At 42.5% G+C, this 24727-nt stretch overlaps 1 protein-coding gene across 2 annotated transcripts in view; it reads right to left on the bottom strand.

The window, feature by feature from the left end:
• The window catches only part of LOC106583528 (receptor-type tyrosine-protein phosphatase gamma), a 255055-nt gene that overhangs the window by 111901 nt on the left and 118427 nt on the right, over positions 1-24727 (bottom strand). For both annotated transcript variants that reach the window (XM_045705290.1, XM_045705291.1), the window contains exon 3: positions 7076-7255. In XM_045705290.1, coding sequence (XP_045561246.1) covers positions 7076-7255 — 180 coding nt within the window. The remainder of the gene's footprint in view (positions 1-7075; positions 7256-24727) is intronic.

Raw genomic sequence — 24727 nt, 5'->3', positions numbered from 1 at the left:
TCACTCATGGCTGCACGGCCAGGCACGACTCCAACCCCATCATTAAATTTGCAGATGACAACAGTGGTAGGCCTGATCACCAACAACAACGAGACAGCCTATAGGGAGGAGGTCAGAGACCTAGCCGTGTGGTGCCAGGGCAACAACCTCTCCCTCAACGTGATCAAGACAAAGGAGATGATTGTGAACTACAGGAAAAAGAGGACCAAGCAGGGCCCATTCTCATAGACAGAGCTGCAGTGGAGCAGGTTAAGAGCTTCAAGTTCCTTGCTGTCCACATCACCAACAAACTAACATGGTCCAAGCACACCATGACAGTCGTGAAGAGGGCACGACAAAACCTATTCCCCCTCAGGAGACTAAAAAGATTTGGCATAGGTCCTCAGATCCTCAAAAGGTTCTACAGCTGCACCATCGAGAGCATCCTGACTGGTTGCATCACTGCTCAGCCTCCGATCGCAAGGCACTACAGAGGGTAGTGCGAACGGCCCAGTACATCACTGGGGCCAAGCTTCCTGCCATCCAGGACCTCTATACCAGCCGGTGTCAGAGGAAAGCCCTAAAAATTGTCAAAGACTCCAGCCACCCTAGTCATAGACTCTTCTCTCTGCTACCACATGGCAAGCGGTACCGGAGCGCCAAGTCTAGGTCCAAGAGGCTTCTAAACAGCTTCTACCCCCAAGCCATAAGACTCCTGAACATCCGGTCAAATGGCTACCCAGACTATTCGCATTGCCCCCCCCACCACTGCCACTCTCTGTTGTCATCTATGCATAGTCACTTTAATTAACTCTACCTACATGTACATACTGCCTCAACTCAACTAACATTGTCTCTGTACCCGCACCCCCCTGTATATATTGTTATTTTTTACTGCTGCTCTTTAATTACTTGTTACTTTTATCTCTTAATCTTATCCATATTTTTTTTAAATGCACTGTCGGTTAGGGGCTCGTAAGTAAGCATTTCACTGTAAGGTTGTTGTATTCGTGTCAAGGTATGCGTGAAGGGCTGTAGAAAGTCAGGCGCAGGAGAGCAGATATTTGGTAGCAAAACGGAGCCTTCTATTTGGCGAACCAAAAGCACACGTCACAAACGAACATGAAATACAAATACGGGTTGAACATAACCCAGCGCAACCAGCCTAACGTGTGCATACATGAAAACAGATAAACAATACCACACAAAGACATGGGGGAAACAGAGGGTTAAATATATTTAACCCTCTGTTTCCCCCATGTCTTTGTGTGGTATTGTTTATCTGTTTTCATGTATGAGGAAAATGAGAACCTGGTGTGTGGGAAAACGAGACAAAACAAATGGAAAATGAAAAATGGATAGGAGATGGGTAGAAGACCGGCGATGTCGACTGCCGAACACCGCCCGAACAAGGAGAGGCATCGACTTCGGCAGAAGTCGTGATAATTCGGCGCATGTGACTAATACAATTTGATTTGATTTCACATTCAACAAGCACCACACTTACACAAATTACTGATGATTGGCTGAGAAATGTAGGACTTCAGTTCGGCTTTTGACATTATTGATCATAGTCTGCTGATGGAAAAACTTGTTATGGCTTTACAGCCCCTGCTATATTGTGGATAAAGAGTTAACTGTCTTACAGAACACAGAATTCTCCAACATAATCCAGCTACAATCAGGAATTTCCCAGGGCAGCAGTCTAGGCCCCTTACTTTTTTCAATCTTTACTAACGACATGCCACTGGCCTTGAGTAAAACCAGTGCGTCTATTTACGCAGATGACTCAACACTATACACGTCAGTTACTACAGCGAGTGAAATCACTGCAACACTTAACAAAGAGCTGCAGTTAGTTTCAGAATGGGTGGCAAGGAATAAGTTAGTCCTAAAATATTTCCAAAACTGAAAGAATTGTATTTAGGACAAATAATTCACTAAACCCTAAACCTCAACTAAATATTGTCATAAATAATGTGGAAATTGAGCAAGTTGAGGTGACTAAACTGCTTGGAGTAACCCTGGATTGTAAACTGTCATGTTAAAAACATACTGATAAAACAGTAGCTAAGATGGGGAGAACTCTATCCATAATAAAGCGCTGCTTGGCCTTTCTAAAAACAAGGCAGGTCCTACAGGCTCTAGTTTTGTCACATCAGATTTCTAAAACAGTTAAAAATACACCTTATTTAACAGTGGGGAGTATGGAGACACACACAGGCACAGACACACATGATAAGACACACACGTACGCATGTTGTATTGTAAATATGTGATAGTGGAGTAGTGGCCTGAGGGAACACACTAAATGTATTGGTAAAGTGTTTTGGGTACATTATGAAATGTAATGTCATGTCATATTTCAAATTGTAAATAACTGCCTTAATGTTGCTGGACCGCAGGAGGAGTAGCTGCTGCCTTGGCAGGAACTAATGGGGATCCTTAATAAATACACAATTAAGGCATCAATTAACCCCTGCAACCTCCAGTAAACACGCTTTGTCAAGGAGATATCCGTGTTCGATCAAAGGGCTTGGACTAGCTTGCTGGCTACAGCCTTCCCTGGGCTTTCTACATTTAAATACATTATCAAACACAGTTTAATTAGCATTAACGGTTGTCAACTTTTTTTTCCATCATGATGCAAGCAAGAGGACTTGCACATTTTAGAGACAAAACATGGCTTTGCAGTTTGCTTTGAAGTTAGTTACATCTTGTCTTGTTGAAGAATTCCCCTTTCAGAAGTTGGGAAATGTAATTATAAGTAAAGGCTTTGTCCGTGTGTGGTGTAAACACTAAACACTGATGCTGGATTTCTAGTGTTTTCGCAGATGCCTACCCTCCTATTCACATCTGAAGTCCCGCTGAGTTTGTCTGAGTCACACAACATATGGGCCTGTATTCGAAGAGTGATGTGCTGATCTAGGATTAGTTATGCCTTTTAGATCATAATGAAAAAGATTATATGGACAGGGGGGTCGTGATCCTAGAACAGCACTCCTCCTACGCTGAGACGCTTTATGAATACAGGCCACGAAACTCCATCGTATGTGAACAACTCTGACATTTCCCCTCTCTGTCCGTGGCGTGGTAGCTAAGTGAGTGTGCTCTGTGCATGTTTCGATGAATCCATAACCCTTGAACATCTCTCCAGCTGATATTATTAGCCAGATTAGGCCCCTGATCCCCCTGACTGTTATAGGTGGACTAAGCCTAGCTGGGCCCTCCAAAAAAGATGCAGCAAGGCTTCTTTTATTAACAAAGCCAACTGAGGAGGAGAGGAGATGAGCATGAGGACAAACAAACCCGAGTGACTGTAAAAAAACAGAGCTGTGGAAACAAGCAGTGTCACGGGAGTGAGAGAGGGAGGGTGGGAGAGAGGGAGAAAAAATAGAGAAAGAGAGAGAGGTAGACAGGACAAAAGACAGTGGAAGAGATGGACAGTATGAATGAGGGGAAAGAGAGTGAGACAGAGGGAGAGAGAGAGAGAGAGAGAGACAGGGAGAGATGGCTGTACATGTCTACCAGGCTAGGGTTTGTGAAAAGGCCCCAGATCCAGGAGATTTTCACAAGCTCCTTCAAGTACACTATAAACATACAACCACACAGCTGAAAACTGACCCCCCCTGCTATGGACAGTGTCATAGTCAACAGTCAACCAAAATGCATACACATGCAAAGAGACACATGCAGATGCACACAGAAGAGGAGATGAGAGTAGTGTTGCCACAATACCATAATTCTTACTTTGGTATTTGTATCAGATTTAGTATCACAATACTCAATACCATCACGATACTCAATACCATCACGATACTCAATACCATCACGATACTCAATACCAAAACGATACCACAACAAAAAAGTCACAGAATGGCACTTGATCCAGACAGAGTTATTATTTTTTTGAGACACCCATGTATGCAATAAATAATCAATTATACAATCAATTTTATTTAGCTTTTACCTATTTAACTAAAAAATAACAATGGTCATCATTTATTTGAATGATAAACTGGGTAAATCAAGATGTAGCCTAGGTCTATTCCCAATGCCGGTGAATGCATATTATTCAATAGGAGTGTGTGCATGCATTGAGTTATTGCGGTTCTTTTAGCTGATTTCATGGGTAGTTAATTCAGCTGTAAGCTAACAAGGAAGGTTAGTCTACAATTAAAGCTGGAAGCTACTGATATTGTCTTGCATTGTAAAAGTGTTCTGGCCTCTATGGACATTGTTTTGCGAAATGTAATTTATAAATGTTTGTATTTTATTTAACTAGGCAAGTCAGTTAAGAACAAATTCTTATATACAATGACGGCCTACCCCGGCCAACACTGGGCCAATTGTGCGCCGCCCAATGGGACTCGAAATCACGGCCTGTTGTGAATCAGCCTGGAATCAAACCAGGGTCTGTAGTGACGCCTCTAGCAGTAAGATGCAGTGCCTTAGACCGCTGTGCCACTCGGCAGCCCAAGAGGTAATGAACAGTTAAAACATTTCTACATGCCGTGTTGCATTATTCAAACTGTTCTGGAGCGGGTCGAGAGGTTCAAGTTCATTGGAGTCCACATCACTAAGGACTTACCATAGTCCACACATACGCGCATAGTTGTAAAGAGGACATGGCAACGCCTCTTCCCCCTCAGGAGGCTGAAAAGATTTGGCATAGGCCCTTGGATCCTCAAAAAGTTCTACAGCTGCACCATCGACAGCATCTTGACTGGCCGCTTGGTATGGCAAATGCACCAACCTTGACCACAAAGCGCTACAGAGGCTGATGCAGACAGTACAGTACATCACTGCGGCCGAGCTCCCTCTATATCAGAGGAAGGCCGGAAAATTGCCAAAGACTTCAGCCACCCAAGCAATAGACTGTTCACTCTGCTACCGTCCAGCAAACATTACCGGAGCATCAGCTCTCAGACCAACTGGCTCCGAGACAGCTCCGACCCCCAAGCCATAAGACTGCTAAATAGTGGTACCCTAACTATCTGCACTGACTATATATACACACCATATACACCCTCACACACACTACATTGACACTCCCACACAAAACCCACACACATTCATTTCACTACACACGCACACACGCACACACACACACACACACACACACACACACACACACACACACACACACACACACACAATAATTTACTGCTGCTATTCTGTTCTTTATTTTACTCTTATTATTATCTATCCTGATACCAAGTCACTTTACCTTGCCTTCATGTGTATCTACTGTACCTCAAATACCTTGTACCTCTGCACAATGATCTAGTAATGGTACACCCTGTATATAGTTCAATTCTTGTGTATTTCACTGTATTCGTTGTGTTACCATGGAAAGGGTTCATTAGCAATGATTTCACAGTAAAGCCTACACCAGTTCTATTCGGTACATTTGACAAACATATGATTTAATTTGATTTGGGGAGCTAGCAATGCAGCCCAGAAAGCTCTTGCAGTGAATGAGTAAGTGGAGCAGAAACTGTGCTCTTCACACTATAAAGGGCCTGCAATGTATAGACTTGATCCTCTCAATCACGTGAGACAGATTTGACAGAAGTACCGAACGTAAAAAAAATTCTAGTACCGAACCTTTATTATTAGCCATTTTTTGGGGGTTTCGGTACACCGTGCAACACTAAAGGAGACGCAGGCGGGCCGGCCCTGGGACTTTGATTAGCGATGCAACCCTCTCTGTGTTTGAGCGCTCCAGCAGTCGAGCCGAGCAGAGCAGGAATTAGATGCTAAGCCAAAAATACCTTGAAGCACAGGCTGTGAAAGAAGGGAAGTAAATCCTTGATCAATGCAAATGTCTCCGGGACCATCTTTCCACATGAATTTGCTTAAAGGTCCAGTGCAGTCAAAAACATGATTTCCTTGGTTTTATATATTTTTCCACACTATGATGGTTGAAATAACATGGTGAAATTGTGAAAATGATGATAATGGTCTGTGAGTGTAAGAGCTGCTTGAAAAGACTGGCTGGAATTTCAGTAAATGTGTTAATAGACCAATAAGAAAGCATTAAAAACCTCTCTGCCAATAAGAGCTAGTTTTCCATTTTCCCCTCCCCACTCCCAGACAGTCCTAGCAAAATGATTGCTTGAGAAATAGCTCTTTGCTAAGAAGCAATTTTTGTTTACTCTTGACCACAAACTGAAAATGAGCAGAGTATGGTATTTCATTGTTACCCAGAAATTGATATAGAAATTTGCCTGGGGAAATCTTTTTTTAGCTGAAGACTTCTGGACGCTGGCCAATCAAACACAGCTTAAAGCCAAAGCGGGTCAAGGCACCATGCAGAGAAAGTAAAATCATTAAGAATCAACTATTAAGATATTGACCCTTTGTGTTTACTGTAATTACAATGTCGGCAGGAACATGCAAGATGAAGTTTAACACTATGTAAAGCCAAAACCAAACGTTCACTCATCATAATCGATAGTGTGTATTTATGTATCGTCTCGACCAGCTCTGCTAAAGAATTAAAAACCTAAGCCTGTTCTACTCCAATAGTTTTTTTTTTTCCTTCTTTGTGGTATCCAATTGGTAGTTACAGTATTGTCCCATCGCTGCAACTCCTGTACGGACTCAGGAAAGGCGAAGGTTTGAAAGCTGCACATCCTCCGAAACACGACCCTGCCAAGCCGCACTGCTTCTTGACACAATGCCCGCTTAACCCGGAAGCCAGCCGCACCAATGTATCAGAGGAAACACCATACACCTGGCGACCGTGTCAGCATGCATGCGCCCGGCCTGCCAAAGGAGTTGCTAGAGCGCGATGGGACAAGTACATCCCGGCCGACCAAACCCTCCCCTCACCTGGACAAAGCTGGGCCAATTGTGTGCCGTCCCATGGGTCTCCCTGTCGCGGCTGGCTGCGACAGAGCCTGGACTCAAACCAGGATCTCAAGTGGCACAGCGATGCAGTGCATTAGACCAGTTCTGTTGAAGTGAAGGAATCTAACCTGTTATCTAACCTGAGCATTGAGGACAGCACCCATTCCTGTCTCACCCTGCTAAGGAAGTGAAAATCTTTTGAATTCAAAGAGTTCTGAATGAATGAGGGCACGCTAACCTGTCTTCCCTGTGTTCTTCATGGATGTCTTGTTGGACGACTCAGCGTTGAACCCATTGAGGGTCAGCTCCTGGTACTCCTGAGACACCTGGGCATCCTCGTCTGAAATATCCACTGGTGATTGGTTCCTCTCCACACACTCAGGGTAGGAGGAGGCCCAGCCCCCAGTCCCGTGGGTCCCTACAGGAAGAGAGGAGAGAGAGTCAGTTACACCATCCACAGCACTAAGATCTGGGACAGTATTCAAAAAGTGTCTCAGAGTACTACAGCTCCTAAATAGAGACAGAGAGTGAAACCCCACCTCCCACCTTTCTCTTTGCAGTGAAAGAGACAGTGAGCCAGTAGAAAAATATACTTCCTGATTCACAGTCTGCTCTTCTAATCCTCTCTCACCCCCACAGAATAATCCCCCATCGAAAGACGTGGCTGCTCTTGATCTGTTCACTGCTACACATTTCAATGTTTTTATTTACCTTTATTTAACCAGGTAAGACACATTGGGGTTAAAAACCTATTTTGCGAGGGCAACCTGGCAAGAAGGCAAAACAGAGAAATAGCAGCATGTACATAAAATATTACAGAAATACTAAAATACCCCCCCCCACCCCCGCACACTCACACCTGAAGAGCAATCCACTGCAGTCATGCTTTATTCAGATGAATTTGTCACCAGTTTCTCATGCTGAAGCAGAAAACTAGACCCCTGAGTGCTACAGATTTGTCCATCAAGTTAAATTAGGATGAATCGTCTTCTCCCCGTTCCACATACTGCCTGGAAGCGTACATTGATTGGCCAGGTCGGGATTCCATGGAAGAGCGGCCGCTATGGATCTGGTGTTTGCTTCTCACTAATAGCTGCATCAGTAAGCTGGAGTGAAGTCATCATTCATCGCTTGTGTCTGTCTGTACCAGCGCCACTCTAATATCTCACACCGCTAAAGAAAAGCATGCACACGTGCGCGCGCGCGCACACACACACACACACACACACACACACACACACACACACACACACACACACACACACACACACACACACACACACTTCTTGCCATAGTAATAAGAGCAGATAAAGGAAATATGCTCGCCACACAACAGTGTGCCGACTGAAGAACACCGTTTGTGTCTCAAAACAGCAAGAGAAAATAAGTAGTTCTCACACAGTTAAATAGCATCCCCCCGCACTTCAGCCATAGCAATAACAGATGATAGCTGCTTGCCACTCAACAGGATACTGTTTATACACTGATTGCACAAAACATTAGAAACACCTGCTCTTTCCATGACATAGGCTAACCAGGTGAATTCAGGTGAAAGCGATGGTCCCTTATTGATGTCACCTGTTAAATTCACTTCAATCAGTGGAGATGAAGGGGAGGAGACAGGTTAAAGAATGATGTTTAAGCCTTGAGACAATTGAGACATGAATTGTGTATGTGTGCCATTTAGAGGGTGAATGGGCAAGACAAAATATTTAAGTGCCTTTGAACGGGTATGGTAGTACCGGTTTGAGCGTGTCAAGAACTGCAACGCTTCTGTGTTTTTCACGCTCAACAGTTTCCCATGTGTATCAAGAATGTTCCAGCACCCAAAGGACATCAAGCCAACTTTAAACATCTGTGGGAAGCATTGGAGTCAACATGGGCCAGCATCCCTGTGGAACGCTTTCGACACCTTGTAGAGTCAATGCCTCAATGAATTGAGGCTGTTCTGAGGGCAAAAGGGGGTGCAACTCAATATTAAGAATGTGTTCCTAATGTTTTATACACTCCGTGTATAGGCTACAGTAGGGAGAGAGAGCAGGCTCTGAGGAAATGTAATGTATTTTCTACTTCTGTAAATAAAACCCTGGCTGTCTCATCTTGGTTTGACATATTCCTCTCTCTCACTCTACCCTGATCCAGTTAACTATACCAGGTGGAAACACAAATCGAATCCTTTATGGACACATCAGTTTTCTTCAAAATAGCAAACAATCTAATTACATGTAAAAACCCATGTTTTCAGGAATGCACATAATATAACTACACCACAGATATAAATAAATGAATGAAACAAATAACAGTCAAATAATACGCTCCACAGAAACGTAATTACACACACTTAAACTTGAAACGCTTTTTTATTTTTTCCAGTTGTAGTCTCGAAGTTCACCTTTCTGGAAAGCAATCCCTGATCAAAAGCTAGCTCAGAGCTTTCCACGTCTGTATTATTTGTCGGCAACTTATTTGGTAAACAACCTGCAGCTTTATGAAAACAGTTGTCATTGTAGCCTCAAATCCTGATGCCCCTCCTCACAGTCAACAACACCACCACACACTCATCATGAAGAGTTACAGCACATTTATGTATCCAACCTCTATCATACTGTACCTAATAGTTACATCAATCATTTTCCAATTTATCTTTACAGAAATGTAAGACTAATGTTGAGGGAATTTCTTTAACAGATAATATTATATTGACTATGTATTCACCATGCATAATTTCATCTATTTATTTTTCCCCCTGGAAGCTATTTCTTCCCAGAATGGCAATTGACATGATTAAACAATGGGTAATTATATGTATTCCTTACAATCTTTGCTTACGTGGTAGAAAACGTTTTCTGTACCGATGAGCAAAGTATACACAATGGGAATTTGGGCTTTTAGTTTTAATATATAACCATTGTAATAACAATCCATGAGCTTCTCCCCATCCCACTGTTTTCTTATGAGGCCCTCTGGCCTTTCCAATCCACAGGAGTTTGACTCAATTTCCCCTGCTAACAGGAAGCCCCTGCCAGCCCCTGCTCCCATCCCCATGTCACCCCAGATCTACTTAGGGTTTTCTAAAGCTAACCAGAATCTGTTAGCTTCACATTCCAGCTCAGGCTTCATCCATACTACGATGGTGGATATTGCTCGTCCGCCTGCCGATAACTCTAGCAGGCTTGTAACTGGGTGTGCATGTCGCACGTGGCTAGTCGAACACCAAACTCTTTATTGAGACAATGCTGAAACATCAACCCATGGGCGAGTCAGTGACACATTTTCATTTGTTCCGGAATCAAAATGAAAAGTTATCTTGCAAATTCAGCAGGCTATGGTGTGAAATAAGCTTTATGTTACCACGTCTTTATGTTACCACGTCTTTATGTTACCACGTCTTTATGTTACCACGTCTTTATGTTACCACGTATCGTTAATGCCGACTTTGGTGTTCTTATCAGTGCACAACCACAAACACCTTTTCCACCCACTCCGATCGATAAAATAACTGTATTAAGTCATACAAAAGTGTTACTGTGTGTAAAGATGAAAATGCATTCTGTCATTACCAAATGTGTAATGTGATATATATTAATATTACAAAAAAAGTGGTTTAAAAAATATTTAAATCCGTCCCTTCTCAAATGAAGGGAATGATGACACAATGTTTGCAAGAGGAAGGAAACCTATTTTCATTGGTCCTCAACTTGTGGATCAGTCATTTCCTCCAGGGTAGGTGGAGTTAGCCGTGAGATAGCCTGGTTAGTTCTGAACGATTTGTTGCCATAGAAAATGTACTTGGCTAAAAGTTGAGCCACTTACATATGACCAGTCATCCCGAGTTGATCTCAGACTTGACCAAAGTTACCTTGATAACTCCTCAAACCTGCTTCGTAGGATACCCCTCAGGTCAGTCACACACACGCACGCACGCACGCACGCACGCACGCACACACACACGTAAGTAACACTGGGGACTGGTGGGAGGGAAAGGTTTGACCGTCACACCAGAGAGACAACTTACTGGACCAGTGAACAATGTGAACAAAGACAGGTGATATGTTCAGTTGGGCTGGATGACAGACATGTTATAGAACGTTAACGACACAGTTGGCATTGTAGTTAGTCTTGCATAGCGTCTTGTGATCGAGGAGAAGCAGGGAAATCCAGGCTAGGATTTCTTTCACCCACATGAAGCAGCGACGGTCAAAAACAACGGCTGACAGAGTACATGCCCTGGTAGAGGAATAAAGGAATAGGCTGTCTTTTCAGGAGTGGCTTTCCACGCCTCACTAACCATAGACATTATCCTACTCTGCACATTTACCTATTCCTATTTAACACTGTAGAACGATAATAGAACACTTTTAGCTGAAAAGGAAAATACTAATTCTGGTGAAACAAAGGATTTCTCCAGTACGTTAGTTAAAGAGAGGCAATGAGGCTCCTCTGAATGTGAAGACCTGTAATACAGTACAATGCTGTTGGCTGACAAGAAAAGGGTGGTAGCTAGCACTGTCAGGATGAAACCACTGTTTGTTGAAAGCTGTTGCATTATTCCCTGGTTTATTGGCTCATAAAGAGGAGAAGAGCCTCAAGGCTGTAAATACAGTTCTGTCTGTGTGAGTGTTACAGTTGAGGGTGACTCACTGTTTAACCTGCATTTGCCTGTTTGCAAATACTAGTCTTTGATATAACTAGGAAGAGTTACAGTACAATGCCTCAAATATTACTCACAGTAACACATTTATATGTGCTCACTGTTTCTCGAATAGCTGAAATAGCCAATGTATCTTGTAAGAGACGAAGTACATTCATGCACAATGTTCTAGACAGAGCTTAACACAAATAAGTGTTTTCATGCCACTCCCACACCTTATTGACAAGCCTCCAATAACTTTATCTATTCCAGTTCCATGTTAGAACTTTCTATTCCACTTCCATGTTATAAATGTCACTATTACAATTCCATGTTAGAACTCTGTCTCTTTTCCAGTTCCATGTAGTACCTGTCTCTATTCCAGTTCTATTTTAGAGGTCCTAGGAGACTTGTACCATGTTTCCCCCACAGCCCATGTCTCCAGCAGGAGAGAAACAGCAATTGCTGGTTAGTGTCAATACAAATAAATGAATGAGTGTAATAAACCCAACGCTGGAACAACTCAAATACTAATTGCACACGTGTCAGTTTTGTCCAAACGCAACTTGCAACAGGGTCTAATCTGGTGTTCATTTTCCATCAGAAATAGATTCCATGCCATTTACCAGCACTGAGATAATTGGGGTCTTTAAAAGTAACAGAGAAAGGGAGGAGCAGAGCTGGGATCAGATAACAAAGGGTTGCGAAGTCGGTTAATCATTCTACAATGTCATCCATCAGGCTGACTGTAATCCTAGTGGCTGGCTCTGCCTCTGCTGCCACTGAATGGATGGAGGGAACAGTCACCCTTCGGGCAGGAAGACTACAGAAAAGAGAACTTGGATGTGCAACATCTAACCAAGCTGCAATAAACCCAGTCAAGTCAACTCAACCATCTGGCGAAAGATGGACTTTATGCTAGTTCACGGTAGCAGTGAGGTGCTACCCTTAACTAGCCTCCAGTCCACCATTCACTATATGGTCTGCCGAGCCAGATGGTTGACTTGGCTTGAATGCATTTATTGTAGGTTGGTTTACAAAGACAGTCCAGTGACATCAGCATTAAAGGTTAGTGGGGGGGATTGATACAGTTATATATCGTGACATTATTTTTTAACTATATTATATCGGTACTTCACTCAAAGTATCGATTTGTAAAAATATATATACACAACCGTTCAAAAGTCTGGGGTCACTTGAAATGTCCTTGTTTTTGAAAGAAAAACACATTTTTTGTCCATTGTTTGTTTAATAAAGAAGATAATGAGCATTCATGTAACCGCAGCATTTTGGTCCAATTCATACGACGCCCGTGACACATACACCTTAGCCAAATACATTTAAGCTCAGTTTTTCACAATTCCTGACATTTAATCCTGGTAAATATTCTTAGGTCAGTTAGGATCACCACTTATTTAAAGAATGTGAAATGTCAGAATAATAGTAGAGAGAATGATTTCTTTCAGCTTTTATTTCTTTCCTCACATTCCCAGTGGGTCAGAAGTTTATATTCACTCAATTAGTATTTGATAGCATTGCCTTTAAATTGTTTAACTTGGGTGAAACGTTTCGGGTAGCCTTCCACAAGCTTCCCACAATAATTTGGGTGAATTTTGGCTCATTCCTCCTGATAGAGCTGGTGTAACTGAGTCAGGTTTGTAGGCCAACTTGCTCGCACATGCTTTTTCAGTTCTGCCCACAAATTTTCTTTAGGATTGAGGTCAGGGCTTTGTGATGGCCACTCCAATACCTTGACTTTGTTGTCCTTAAGCCATTTTGCCACAACTTTGGAAATATGCTTTGGGGTCATTGTCCACTTGGAAGACCCATTTGTGACCAAGCTTTTACTTCATGACTGGTGTCTTGAGATGTTGTTTCAATATATCCACCACATTTTCCTCCTCATGATGCCATCTATTTTGTGAAGTGCACCAGTCCCTCCTGCAGCAAAGCACCCCCACAACATGATGTTGCCACCCCCGTGCTTCACGGTTGGGATGGTGTTCTTCGGCTTGCAAGCCTCCCCCTTTTGCCTCCAAACATAACGATGGTCATTATGGCCAAACAGTTCTATTTTTGTTTCATCAGACCAAAGGACATTTCTCCAAAAAGTACAATATTTGTCCCCATGTGCAGTTGCAAACCGTAGTCTGGCTTTATTATGACGGTTTTGTAGCTGTGGCTTCTTCCTTGTTGAGCGGCATGTCAGGTTATGTCGATATAGGACTCGTTTTACTGTGGATATAGATACTTTTGTACCTGTTTCCTCCAGCATCTTCACAAGGTCCTTTGCTGTTGTTCTGGATTTATTTGCACTTGTCGCACCAAAGTACGTTCATCTCTAGGAGATGAACGTACTTCCTGAGCGGTATGACGGCTGTGTGGTCCCATGGTGTTTATACTTGCATACTATTGTTTGTACAGATGAAAGTGGTACATTCAGGTGTTTGGAAATTGCTCCCAAGGATGAACCAGACTTGTGGAGGTCTACAATTGTTTTTCTGAGGTCTTGGCTGATTTCTTTAGATTTCCCCATGATGTCAAGCAAAGAGGCACTGAGTTTGAAGGTTGGCCTTGAAATACATCCACAGGTACACCTCCAATTGACTCAAAGTATGTCAACTAGCCTATCAGAAGCTTCTAAAGCCATGACATAATTTTCGGGAATTATCCAAGCTGTTAAAAGGCAGAGTCAATTTAGCGTATGTACATTTCTGACCCACTGGAATTGTGATAGTGTATATATATATATATATATATATATATATATATATTGTGATCAACTGTATGTATGTGACTGTGCCTTTTAACAGCTTGGATATATATATATATATATACTGCTCAAAAAAATAAAGGGAACACTTAAACAACACATCCTAGATCTGAATGAAAGAAATCATCTTATTAAATACTTTTTTCTTTACATAGTTGAATGTGCTGACAACAAAATCACACAAAAATAATCAATGGAAATACAATTTATCAACCCATGGAGGTCTGGATTTGGAGTCACACTCAAAATTAAAGTGGAAAACCACACTTCAGGCTGATCCAACTTTGATGTAATGTCCTTAAAACAAGTCGAAATGAGGCTCAGTAGTGTGTGTGGCCTCCACGTGCCTATATGACCTCCCTACAACGCCTGGGCATGCTCCTGGTGAGGTGGCGGATGGTCTCCTGAAGGATCTCCTCCCAGACCTGGACTAAAGCATCCGCCAACTCCTGGACAGTCTGTGGTGCAACGTGGTGTTGGTGGATGGAGCGAGACATGATGTCCCAGATGTGCTCAATTGGATTCAGGTCTGGGGAACGGGCGGGCCAGTCCATAGCATCAATGCCTTCCTCTTGCAGGAACTGCTGACACACTCCAGCCACATGAGGTCTAGCATTGTCTTGCATTAGGAGGAACCCAGGGCCAACCGCACCAGCATATGGTCTCACAAGGGGTCTGAGGATCTCATCTCGGTACCTAATGGCAGTCAGGCTACCTCTGGCGAGCACATGGAGGGCTGTGCGGCCCCCCAAAGAAATGCCACCCCACACCATGACTGACCCACCGCCAAACCGGTCATGCTGGAGGATGTTGCAGGCAGCAGAACGTTCTCCACGGCGTCTCCAGACTCTGTCACGTCTGTCACGTGCTCAGTGTGAACCTGCTTTCATCTGTGAAGAGCACAGGGCGCCAGTGGCGAATTTGCCAATCTTGGTGTTCTCTGGCAAATGCCAAACGTCCTGCACGGTGTTGGGCTGTAAGCACAACCCCCACCTGTGGACGTCGGGCCCTCATACCACCCTCATGGAGTCTGTTTCTGACCGTTTGAGCAGACACATGCACATTTGTGGCCTGCTGGAGGTCATTTTGCAGGGCTCTGGCAGTGCTTCTCCTGCTCCTCCTTGCACAAAGGCGGAGGTAGCGGTCCTGCTGCTGGGTTGTTGCCCTCCTACGGCCTCCTCCACGTCTCCTGATGTACTGGCCTGTCTCCTGGTAGCGCCTCGATGCTCTGAACACTACACTGACAGACACAGCAAACCTTCTTGCCATAGCTCGCATTGATGTGCCATCCTGGATGAGCTGCACTACCTGAGCCACTTGTGTGGGTTGTAGAGTCCGTCTCATGCTACCACTAGAGTGAAAGCACCGCCAGCATTCAAAAGTGACCAAAACATCAGCCAGGAAGCATAGGAACTGAGAAGTGGTCTGTGGTCCCCACCTGCAGAACCAGTCCTTTATTGGGGGTGTCTTGCTAATTGCCTATAATTTCCACCTGTTGTCTATTCCATTTACACAACAGCATGTGAAATGTATTGTCAATCAGTGTTGCTTCCTAAGTGGACAGTTTGATTTCACAGAAGTGTGATTGACTTGGAGTTACATTGTGTTGTTTAAGTGTTCCCTTTATTTTTTTGAGCAGTGTATATATATGACATGTTATATCTCCTAAAAAAATCAATTATCTGTGTGAAAGCAGATCACTATTAGGCTCATATTAAAACCGAACAGGACTCTGAAACATTGTAAATGATGTGCTGTATAAATTTCTCCTTTCTTCTCTTCTCCTTCCTTGTTTCATTTGTTTCACCAAAGAATAGGGGTGAGCTATTATGCATATTTCACGTTCAGATTATTTTAATTATTTACTTTTCAGGGCTACTTTGGATGTGATAGTATAAAGTTTTGAATAGGATAAATTGCTCAAGTGTCAGTCTTGGTCGTGGTCTGGGATGCATATTGCCCAGAGTAAAGAAAGTAAAGTAATGTTTAGTGATGCACCGATATTTCCCTTGTAAAAAAAAAAACAGATACCAATAACCGATATTTAAAATCTTAGTGGCCTTTTAAGCATTCTAGTACAGTTATATAGTTAACACACACATGGATACAGCGGTCTAAGGGACTGCATCTCAGTGCAAGAGGCGTCACTACAGTTCCTGGTTCGAATCCAGGCTGTGTAACGAGTGCGCTGAGAGTCCATAAACAAAACAATAAACAATAAACACGAAACACAAACAACACACCGATATGAAACAGAGTCAATAACACCTGAGGAAAGAACCAAGGGGAGTGACAGATATAGGGAAGATAATCAAGGAGGTGATGGAGTTCAGGTGAGTGTCATGAGGCGCTGGTGCGCTTGCCGATGGTGACAGGTGTGCGGGATAATCATCAGCCTGATTAACTAGAGGCCGGAGAGGGAGTATAAGTGACGGCTGTATCACATCCGGCCGTGATTGGGAGTCCCATAGGGTGGCGCACAATTGGCCCAGCGTCGTCCGGGCCGTCAAATAACACAACATAATCTGTTAGTGTAGCTATAGTTAGCTAGCTAATTATATAGCTAGGTGTCATCATCTAAAATAACCCTAATTTATAAGACAGTTCTTATTTGATTAATGGTGGTCGGACCCATCTATGTGAAGCTAGCCACAAAAAGGATTAGCCACAATAGTGGGCATGGTGGTTAGCCTTCAAAATAAAAGTATGGCATTTTACTATTTGTATTAATTTGCATCACTGTCAATGACATACTTTTATTTCAAGGCAAACCGCAAATTCCACTATTGTGCCTAATCCTTATTGTGGCTAGCTTCACAACACATAACCCGGTCCGGTCGAGCCTCACTAGCCAGATGAAACTAGCTGCTCATAACGTTAGCTTTGGGCAACAGAGTTAAGTAGCTGGCTAGCTATTTACTTTCATGAACTGAAGTTCAATTTCAATAGGTGAATAATAAGTGACAACCTAGCTAATACTTACTCACAAGGATTCCTAAATCATTGCTAAGTTTCTACTGGTCATTGTTTTCAGGCTGGTTGTATTGGTGCTAGCTAGGTACCAAGTTAAAGCTAGCTACCCCAGAAGTTGTGGTTGACAAATGATGCTTTATTACCAACGCAGTATCATAAACACATAGTTCGTGGCCAGTGTTTGCTTGTTTGCAGACTTTTTGTACAGCTTTGACAGTGCTACTGTATTTTTTTGACACGCAAAGACACAAACGGCGTTCCATAGTATCTATGTCGTGAAGCTACTAGCAGTGACAGTATTAATGTGTAACTCCAGTATGGCAACATCAGAAAAATATAGCACTTGGTAGTGCTCGACCAGTCGGCAAAAGCCAACATCACCCACGACAGAGAACGATTAGTTGTCAAGGGCAATGAATTCCATTATCTTGGCTTTAATGGAGTTCACCTTGGAGTTGTCTCGCTGAAATGTTCTTACTCTTTCAAATGACTGCTTGATCCACACAGCAGACATTGTGTGGGCTAGGTTAGGAATGCTGTGTTTCAAGTGTAGCGCAAAATTTTATGTGCCGTTATTACGTCATGTAACTACGTTACATAGGAATGCACGGTACCTTTGACATCGGTTTTTAACATCACCGTTAAACTAGACATTGGCCGATACAGATGTCATTTTTAGCTAATATCGGCCGATTCCGATATGTTCACCGATATAGTATAGTAATGTTAAAATAGAGTATGTGTTCAAACTTTCACAGCAGTGTAATGTAAACGACTACTTTACAGAAGTTAGCCCTAATTGAAGAGTAAAGCACCTCATCACTCAACCAACTGTGTTATTAGAATAAAGGACTAAATCATCTTGATTTCAGTATTTTCAAACAACTCATCTGGAGCCTAGAGTGAAAACCACAGTGGTTAGTAGTTTGATGGAAAATAAATGGAAGAGGGCTTTTGAAGCACATAATATCTCCCTTCCACCTAGAAAATATTTTAAATTATTTTAAATATATTCTGTGAGAATAGGTAGCTTCAAAGAACAAGGAAAGGGGACATGTAGAGGTGAGGGAAGTTCATGGTGTGATGAATTAATCTGTTGAAGAGTGCCTTCGATATGACAGGAACATTATCTCGTGTGTGTGTGTGTGTGTGTGTGTGTGTGTGTGTGTGTGTGTGTGTGTGTGTGTGTGTGTGTGTGTGTGTGTGTGTGTGTGTGTGTGTGTGTGTGTTTGTTCATCCGTTCGGGATTACCTCCGATATGACATAAACATTACCCTCCAGCTCCATCATTTATTGGGCTGAGAGAGAAAGAGAATCCTGTCGGAGGCATGACTAACTGTCAGGAAACTGTCAGGTCTCTGTGAAATTTGTTCACTCCTCACACCGGAAGAATGTGATCTGGATTGGCACAGAGACTGTGAGGGAACTTGCAGGCCTGTGTGAATTCAGTTAACCCCTTAATTTGATCAGGATTGGCAAGGAGATTAGCGTGATGGCATTCTGGGTCCTGGAAGAGTCGTCAAGTCAACTGGAAGGCATGTGAACAGACCTTCCAGTTTGTGTACAAGACCATTCAGCGAACATGATTGGCATCACCAGAGCTCAAGGGGATTTTGTTTAGTTTTTGGGAGCAGTCAAACTGAATTTGTATATCAGAATTGTATATCCTGTCCTGAATACAGAGAGCAAATGCTGTGGTTTCCTTGGCTCCTCACTTGCCCTCCAAACAGTTGGATCTGCCAAGTCACGTAATCCTGTCACACTGAGTTAACCAATCAATCTCACAAGACTGTTATAATAATACTAATTTGGTGGGTGCTTATATTTGTCCTATTTGGAAACGTTTTTTTTGCATATCTCAACTCCCCCAGACAGTGGGGTCAAGGCGAAGGTCAGCCATTATCAACAGTGACCCAGGAGCAATTAGGGGTTAAGTGCCTTGCTCAAGGGCACAGACACATTTTTTATTAATGTTATCGGCTTGGAGATTCAAACTAGCGACCTTTTGCTTAGTGGCCCAAAGCTACCTGTCTCACTAAATGTGAGCTCCCATAACGGGAGCTGAACCCAGGCCGTCTGGGTGAAAACCAGGAATCCTAACTTCTAGCTGTTGAGGAATCATAACCACTATAATCTCTATGAAAGATCTCAAACTGTCACAACAAAGTTATAAATCTCTTGAATATATTTGGTTCATTCTAATCTCTAGACATCAGATAAAGACAGATCAGGGTTGGTACTCAAAGGCTGAGGCTCAAGTATGGCCAATCATGCAATTGGACAGCAAGAGATAATTACAGAGTCAGTAGAAAGGCTATTGCTGATGTAAGCATCCCCTTGTGGGAAAATTATGCCACAACCCCAATGTTTGACAATGTAGGTAACAAGCAACACTCTCTATTGGTGTTGAAACATTAGAATCGAGGAGTGTCTGGCTGTTTAAACTTTACAAGTATCAAAAAGTTCACACTGTTAAGGGAATGTGACATTACCCATAAGAAGAGACAGATCTGCTATCTGGGCAGAGACTTGAGAAAATGTTTTTGGCATTTAATTTTCTGTCTGACAGACTTATCCCCAAACTGTCACCTTTTCTCTTTCCTTTGAATAATTTCGAAAGTTTCACAGAAAAGCCACTTCCCAGTTCCTAATTTTCTCTATCAATGACTTTTGACTTGACGCCTCTCTGCCATTCCCAGAACCACCTCACTGTTCTTCAGCATTGTACAGCGTTGACGTAAATCTTGATCCAAGGTCAGAATCAGATCGAGGTCCTTGGCGCCTCGAAGGACGTTAATTACTATGAAACAGCTCTTTTGTTAAAATGTCTATATTCTGTTTCACCGTCTATATGGAGATGCAAAGACTTTTAATGTCCTCTGAAATGGAGAAGAAATTGCAGTTGTTAACATACTTTCTTCTCTCTGTGTGTGGCTCCTGCTAAGTGACTAGTTACCATGGGAAAGACAGGCTAACCTGATTGCAGTCGAGAAGACCAAAGCGATATGCTTAATTTAACACAAGTTCAACTAGAGAGATTTAGTGAGAAAATTATATCCATAATATAATGCTGTGGTGCAAACTAAGCATCTGCAATTATATAATTCCATGAAGTATGCTGTTGGAGCTAGAAATTGCCAGCAACCTCACAATATGATCTTATCATGATACATTTTACCAGGTAAGTTGACTGAGAACACATTCTCATTTACAGCAACAACCTGGGGAATAGTTACAGGGGACAGGGATGAACAAGGTTGGAGGGCCAGATTGGGAATTTAGCCAGGACACCAGGGTTAACACCCCTACTCTTACAATAAGTGCCATGGGATCTTTATTGACCTCAGAGAGTCAGGACACCTGTTTAACATCCCATCTAAAAGACAGCACCCTACACAGGGCAGTGGGATATTTTTTAGACCAGAGGAAAGAGTGTCTCCTACTGGCCCTCCAACACCACTTCCAGCAACAGCTGGTCTCCCATCCAGGGACTGACCAGGACCAACCCTGCTTAGCTTCACAAGCCAGCAGTGGTATGCAGGGTGGTATGCTGCTGGCTACATACAGTGCCTTCAGAAATAATTCATACCCCTTGACCTATTCCACATTTTGTTGTGTTTTATATATTGTTTTCTTACACATCTACACATAATGACAATGTAAAAACATGTTTTTAGAAATGTTAGCAAATGTATTGCAAATTAAATACAGAAATATCAATTTACATAATTATTCACACCCCTGAGTCAGTACATGTTAGAATCACCTTTAGCAGTAATTACATCTGTGTCTTTCTGGGTAAGTTTCTAAGAGCTTTGCACACCTGGATTGTACAATATTTGCACATGATTATTTTATGTATTTTTTATACCATGGTATACAGTATATACGGTATACCAGCCAAGCCTACTCAGCATCAACATCCCCTGTCTGAACAGCACAGATGGTAGCTAGAATGGTTCAGTCTAACAGTCTTCACAACAATAGGCTTTTTCACCAGCTTCTTCCTATACAGTATGTCTGATAGAAAGTAAAGACCACAAAGGCTTTCTCTTCTGTATGCTAGAGAAATATACTGTATTTTCACTAGATTCACAACTGTTTCTGCTACAAGTAGGCCTGGTTTCTTAAAAGGTCAATGTCTCAGTGCTTAGTCACATTAGAGTAGCTTGGCCAGCTTAACATAGCATTTTTCTCTTCTACAGTACAGCTGACACAGTCCGTGTCTTAAATACTTAAAATGTCTCTCTGTACCTTGCCACTGGATTTTAATCCTTGGCCAAGTGATGGGTAGGAAGACTTAACTCAATGATTGACTCATGTTATATTACTCAATGCTGTTGGGTTTTTACATTGGTCCTTCCATCACCAAGCAAAACATAAAAGCATGATATCCTTGGCCACCACCAGACCTTGACACAGCTGTCATTTATTTCACAGTCTTGACAGCCCAGGCTAATTACCTTGACTGATACAGTAATTGGATGAATTGAGAGTTCATTCCTTGAATCCTGGAGAGACAGATGTAAACAAATGTGCACAAATTAAAACATAATTCTACTTCACTTAACTTTGCAAAAGACCTAGGCCCACAGTACAAGTAATGTAACATATACAGTATTTGAAATGTGTCATTTTAATAAGCTAATAAATGAATACTGTTACTTTAAGAGAATTTGATAATCGATGGAATAAGGGAAACATGTACACTCACATTTCATGTAGAATGGAGATAGCGCAGCATCCCCATAAACCATGATACAACACCATTCGTCCTACTACTACCCCCCCCACCCCACATCACCACCCTGGGCCACTGATACCTGGCACTGAACCACACAAAATGGTGGAAGGGAACAGTCCCACAGCATATTTCATGAAGAATGCTGTGTGTGTACCCTGCAATGAGCCTGTCCTATAACCGTAGGCAACTACGATGGGCTCCATTGCAGCTGGTTCCTTCCCTTCCCCTCCCTGTTTGACACAACCCACATCCCAAATGGCACACTATTCCTTATTTAGTGCACTATATTAGGAGCAGGGTGCCATTTGGGATGCAGTCATGGTACCGGTGAACCAGAGTAAGCTGTAAATGGTGTGGATAATTCAGCTTGAGATGGCGATTGGATGAGGAGAGCCCCTGGGCTGCGGCTGGGCTGTGGTGAGACAGGTCCTCACAAGGCGTCATGATACCACAAATCTACCATCATAGCATGGTCAATTACACACCGATACAAGGATGTGCAAACACACAGGCATACGCACACACACACACACACACACACACACACACACACACACACACACACACACACACACACACACACACACACACACACACACACACCGTGTACTAGAGATGGGAATTTATCATAATGTTGGTTGGTCCACGTCGCCCAGCTCTACTGTGTACATAGGCCAGCACGCACGCACACACGCACGCAAGCACAGTCACACAGACTCATACACGCACACAAAATGTAAAGCACACAGAGTTTTATCATGACTGAGTCAGAACAGTCTGATGTGTTAAATCGTTAGCTTTGCCTTTGTGAAAAAATCCACCTCATATTATTATTAGACTGGGGTTTAGGCATACAGCAGCAGGCTGAGCATGGTCACACAGCTATGGTACTGCACTCTGCCATGCAAGGGGACATTGTATTTAAACATTTTCCACATGACCTCTATCATTTCCATACAGCATCAGCAGCAGTGAGCCATATCCATGTAAATAGCCCACTACCCAGTCAGAGTTCTCACAGAGGTGAGAGGAGAGAAAGGAATATAATAATTAGCTGGCTGGCTTCTACAGCACAAACACAGTAATTGACAATTATGCTAGATTCAGGAATTACAGGTAAAATAGGTTGCAATGTACAGTTTACATCGTTTTTTATCTCCAATGTATGGTATGCTGGGATGAAATAATTATCTCCTACTGTGAATATACAGTAGCTGTCCCACGTTCATACATGCCTAATCACATACAGTAGAGAATGTTATAGCAAAACAAGGAATGTATCTGAAAAAATGTCTTCGCAAAGTTTAACACACCTATTCCGTTCCCGTGTTTCCCCTATATTCATTCAGCAGTGGCGCACTGAGACACGCTTTTAAGAATGAGTGACAAGTTACAACATCAGATTGTCCGAGAAACCTCCAAGGTAACTAGCTAGCTAGATTGTAATCCTGGTAGTGTAGCCAAACCTATGAGATCAGTACTAAGGATTAATCATCCTACAAAGAAAGACCTAAAAATGGCACTTACAATTGAAGTTGGAAGTTTACATACACTTAGGTTGGAGTCATTAAAACTCGTTTAACCTCTTGACGTTACCCTAGGATAGGGGGCGCCACAGCGCATTTTGGAAAGAATTCGTGCCCATTTTCAACGGCCTACTAATCAGACTCAGAAGCTAGGATATGCATATAATTAATACCTGTGGATAGAAAACACCCTAAAGTTTCTAAAACTGTTTGAATGGTGTCTGTGAGTATAACAGAACTCATATGGCAGTCAAAACCCCGAGACCGATTGAACCAGGAAGTGGAATTCTGAATTGTGGACTCAACTTCACGTCGTCGCCTATTATTAACACCGTGAGATATCGTTTATTGAGCACTTCCTATTGCTTCCACAAGATGTCGCCAGTCTTTACAAAGTGTTTTGAGCCTTCTACTGTCGAAACTCAGTGAATGAGACGCGTTGGAAATTGGTCACAGCGGGAGGGCCATCACCATTATGACGCCCGGCGGCCCTGTCTACCCCCACCTTTGGAAACGTTTTGAAACACATTGAAATCGTCCCCCTCGAATCTTATTGGCTCTCTTGTTGAAACAGGCCCTGAAGATTTATGTTATACAACGTTTGACATGTTTGAACGAACCTAAATAAGAAAAAAATGCTTTTTGTTGACAGAGTAGCCCCGCGCACGTCGGAACTTTTGGTGCAGCCTTCAGAACGCGCTAACAACAACAAGCTAATGGAACATAAAGGATGAACTTTTTCGACCGAAAATACATCTGTTGTGGACCTGGGATTCCTGGAAGTGCTTTCTGATGAAGACAACTAAAGGTAAGGGATTATTGACAATATTATACAACATTAGATGTGATATGCGATTGTTCCAAGATGGCGCCGAGCTGTATTTACTAGCTCATTTTCTGAGTATCGCATCCCCTTTTATCGCTAAGTGTGATTACCCAGTAAAGTTATTTTTAAATCTGGTATGACAGGTGCTTTCAAGAGATATTCATCTATAAATCTTAGAATGACAATATTACATTTTAAACATGTTTTGGAATAGTAATTCAGTAAATTGTAGCACTGTTCCATCGGATGCTTTTGACGGGAAAATAGTTAGTCAACGTCAGACGCCGATGTAAAATGCTGTTTTCATATATAAATATGAACTTTATTGAACAAAAGAATGCATGCATTGTGTAACATGATGTCCTAGGTGTGTCATCTGATGAAGTTTGTAAAAGGTTAGTGCTGCATTTAGCTGTTT

Source organism: Salmo salar, chromosome ssa22 (genome assembly GCF_905237065.1).
Source record: "Salmo salar chromosome ssa22, Ssal_v3.1, whole genome shotgun sequence".
NCBI classification, from domain to species: Eukaryota; Metazoa; Chordata; class Actinopteri; order Salmoniformes; family Salmonidae; genus Salmo; species Salmo salar.
The sequence above is the reverse complement of the archived record's forward strand: the minus strand, read 5'-3'. Positions and strand labels throughout refer to the sequence as shown.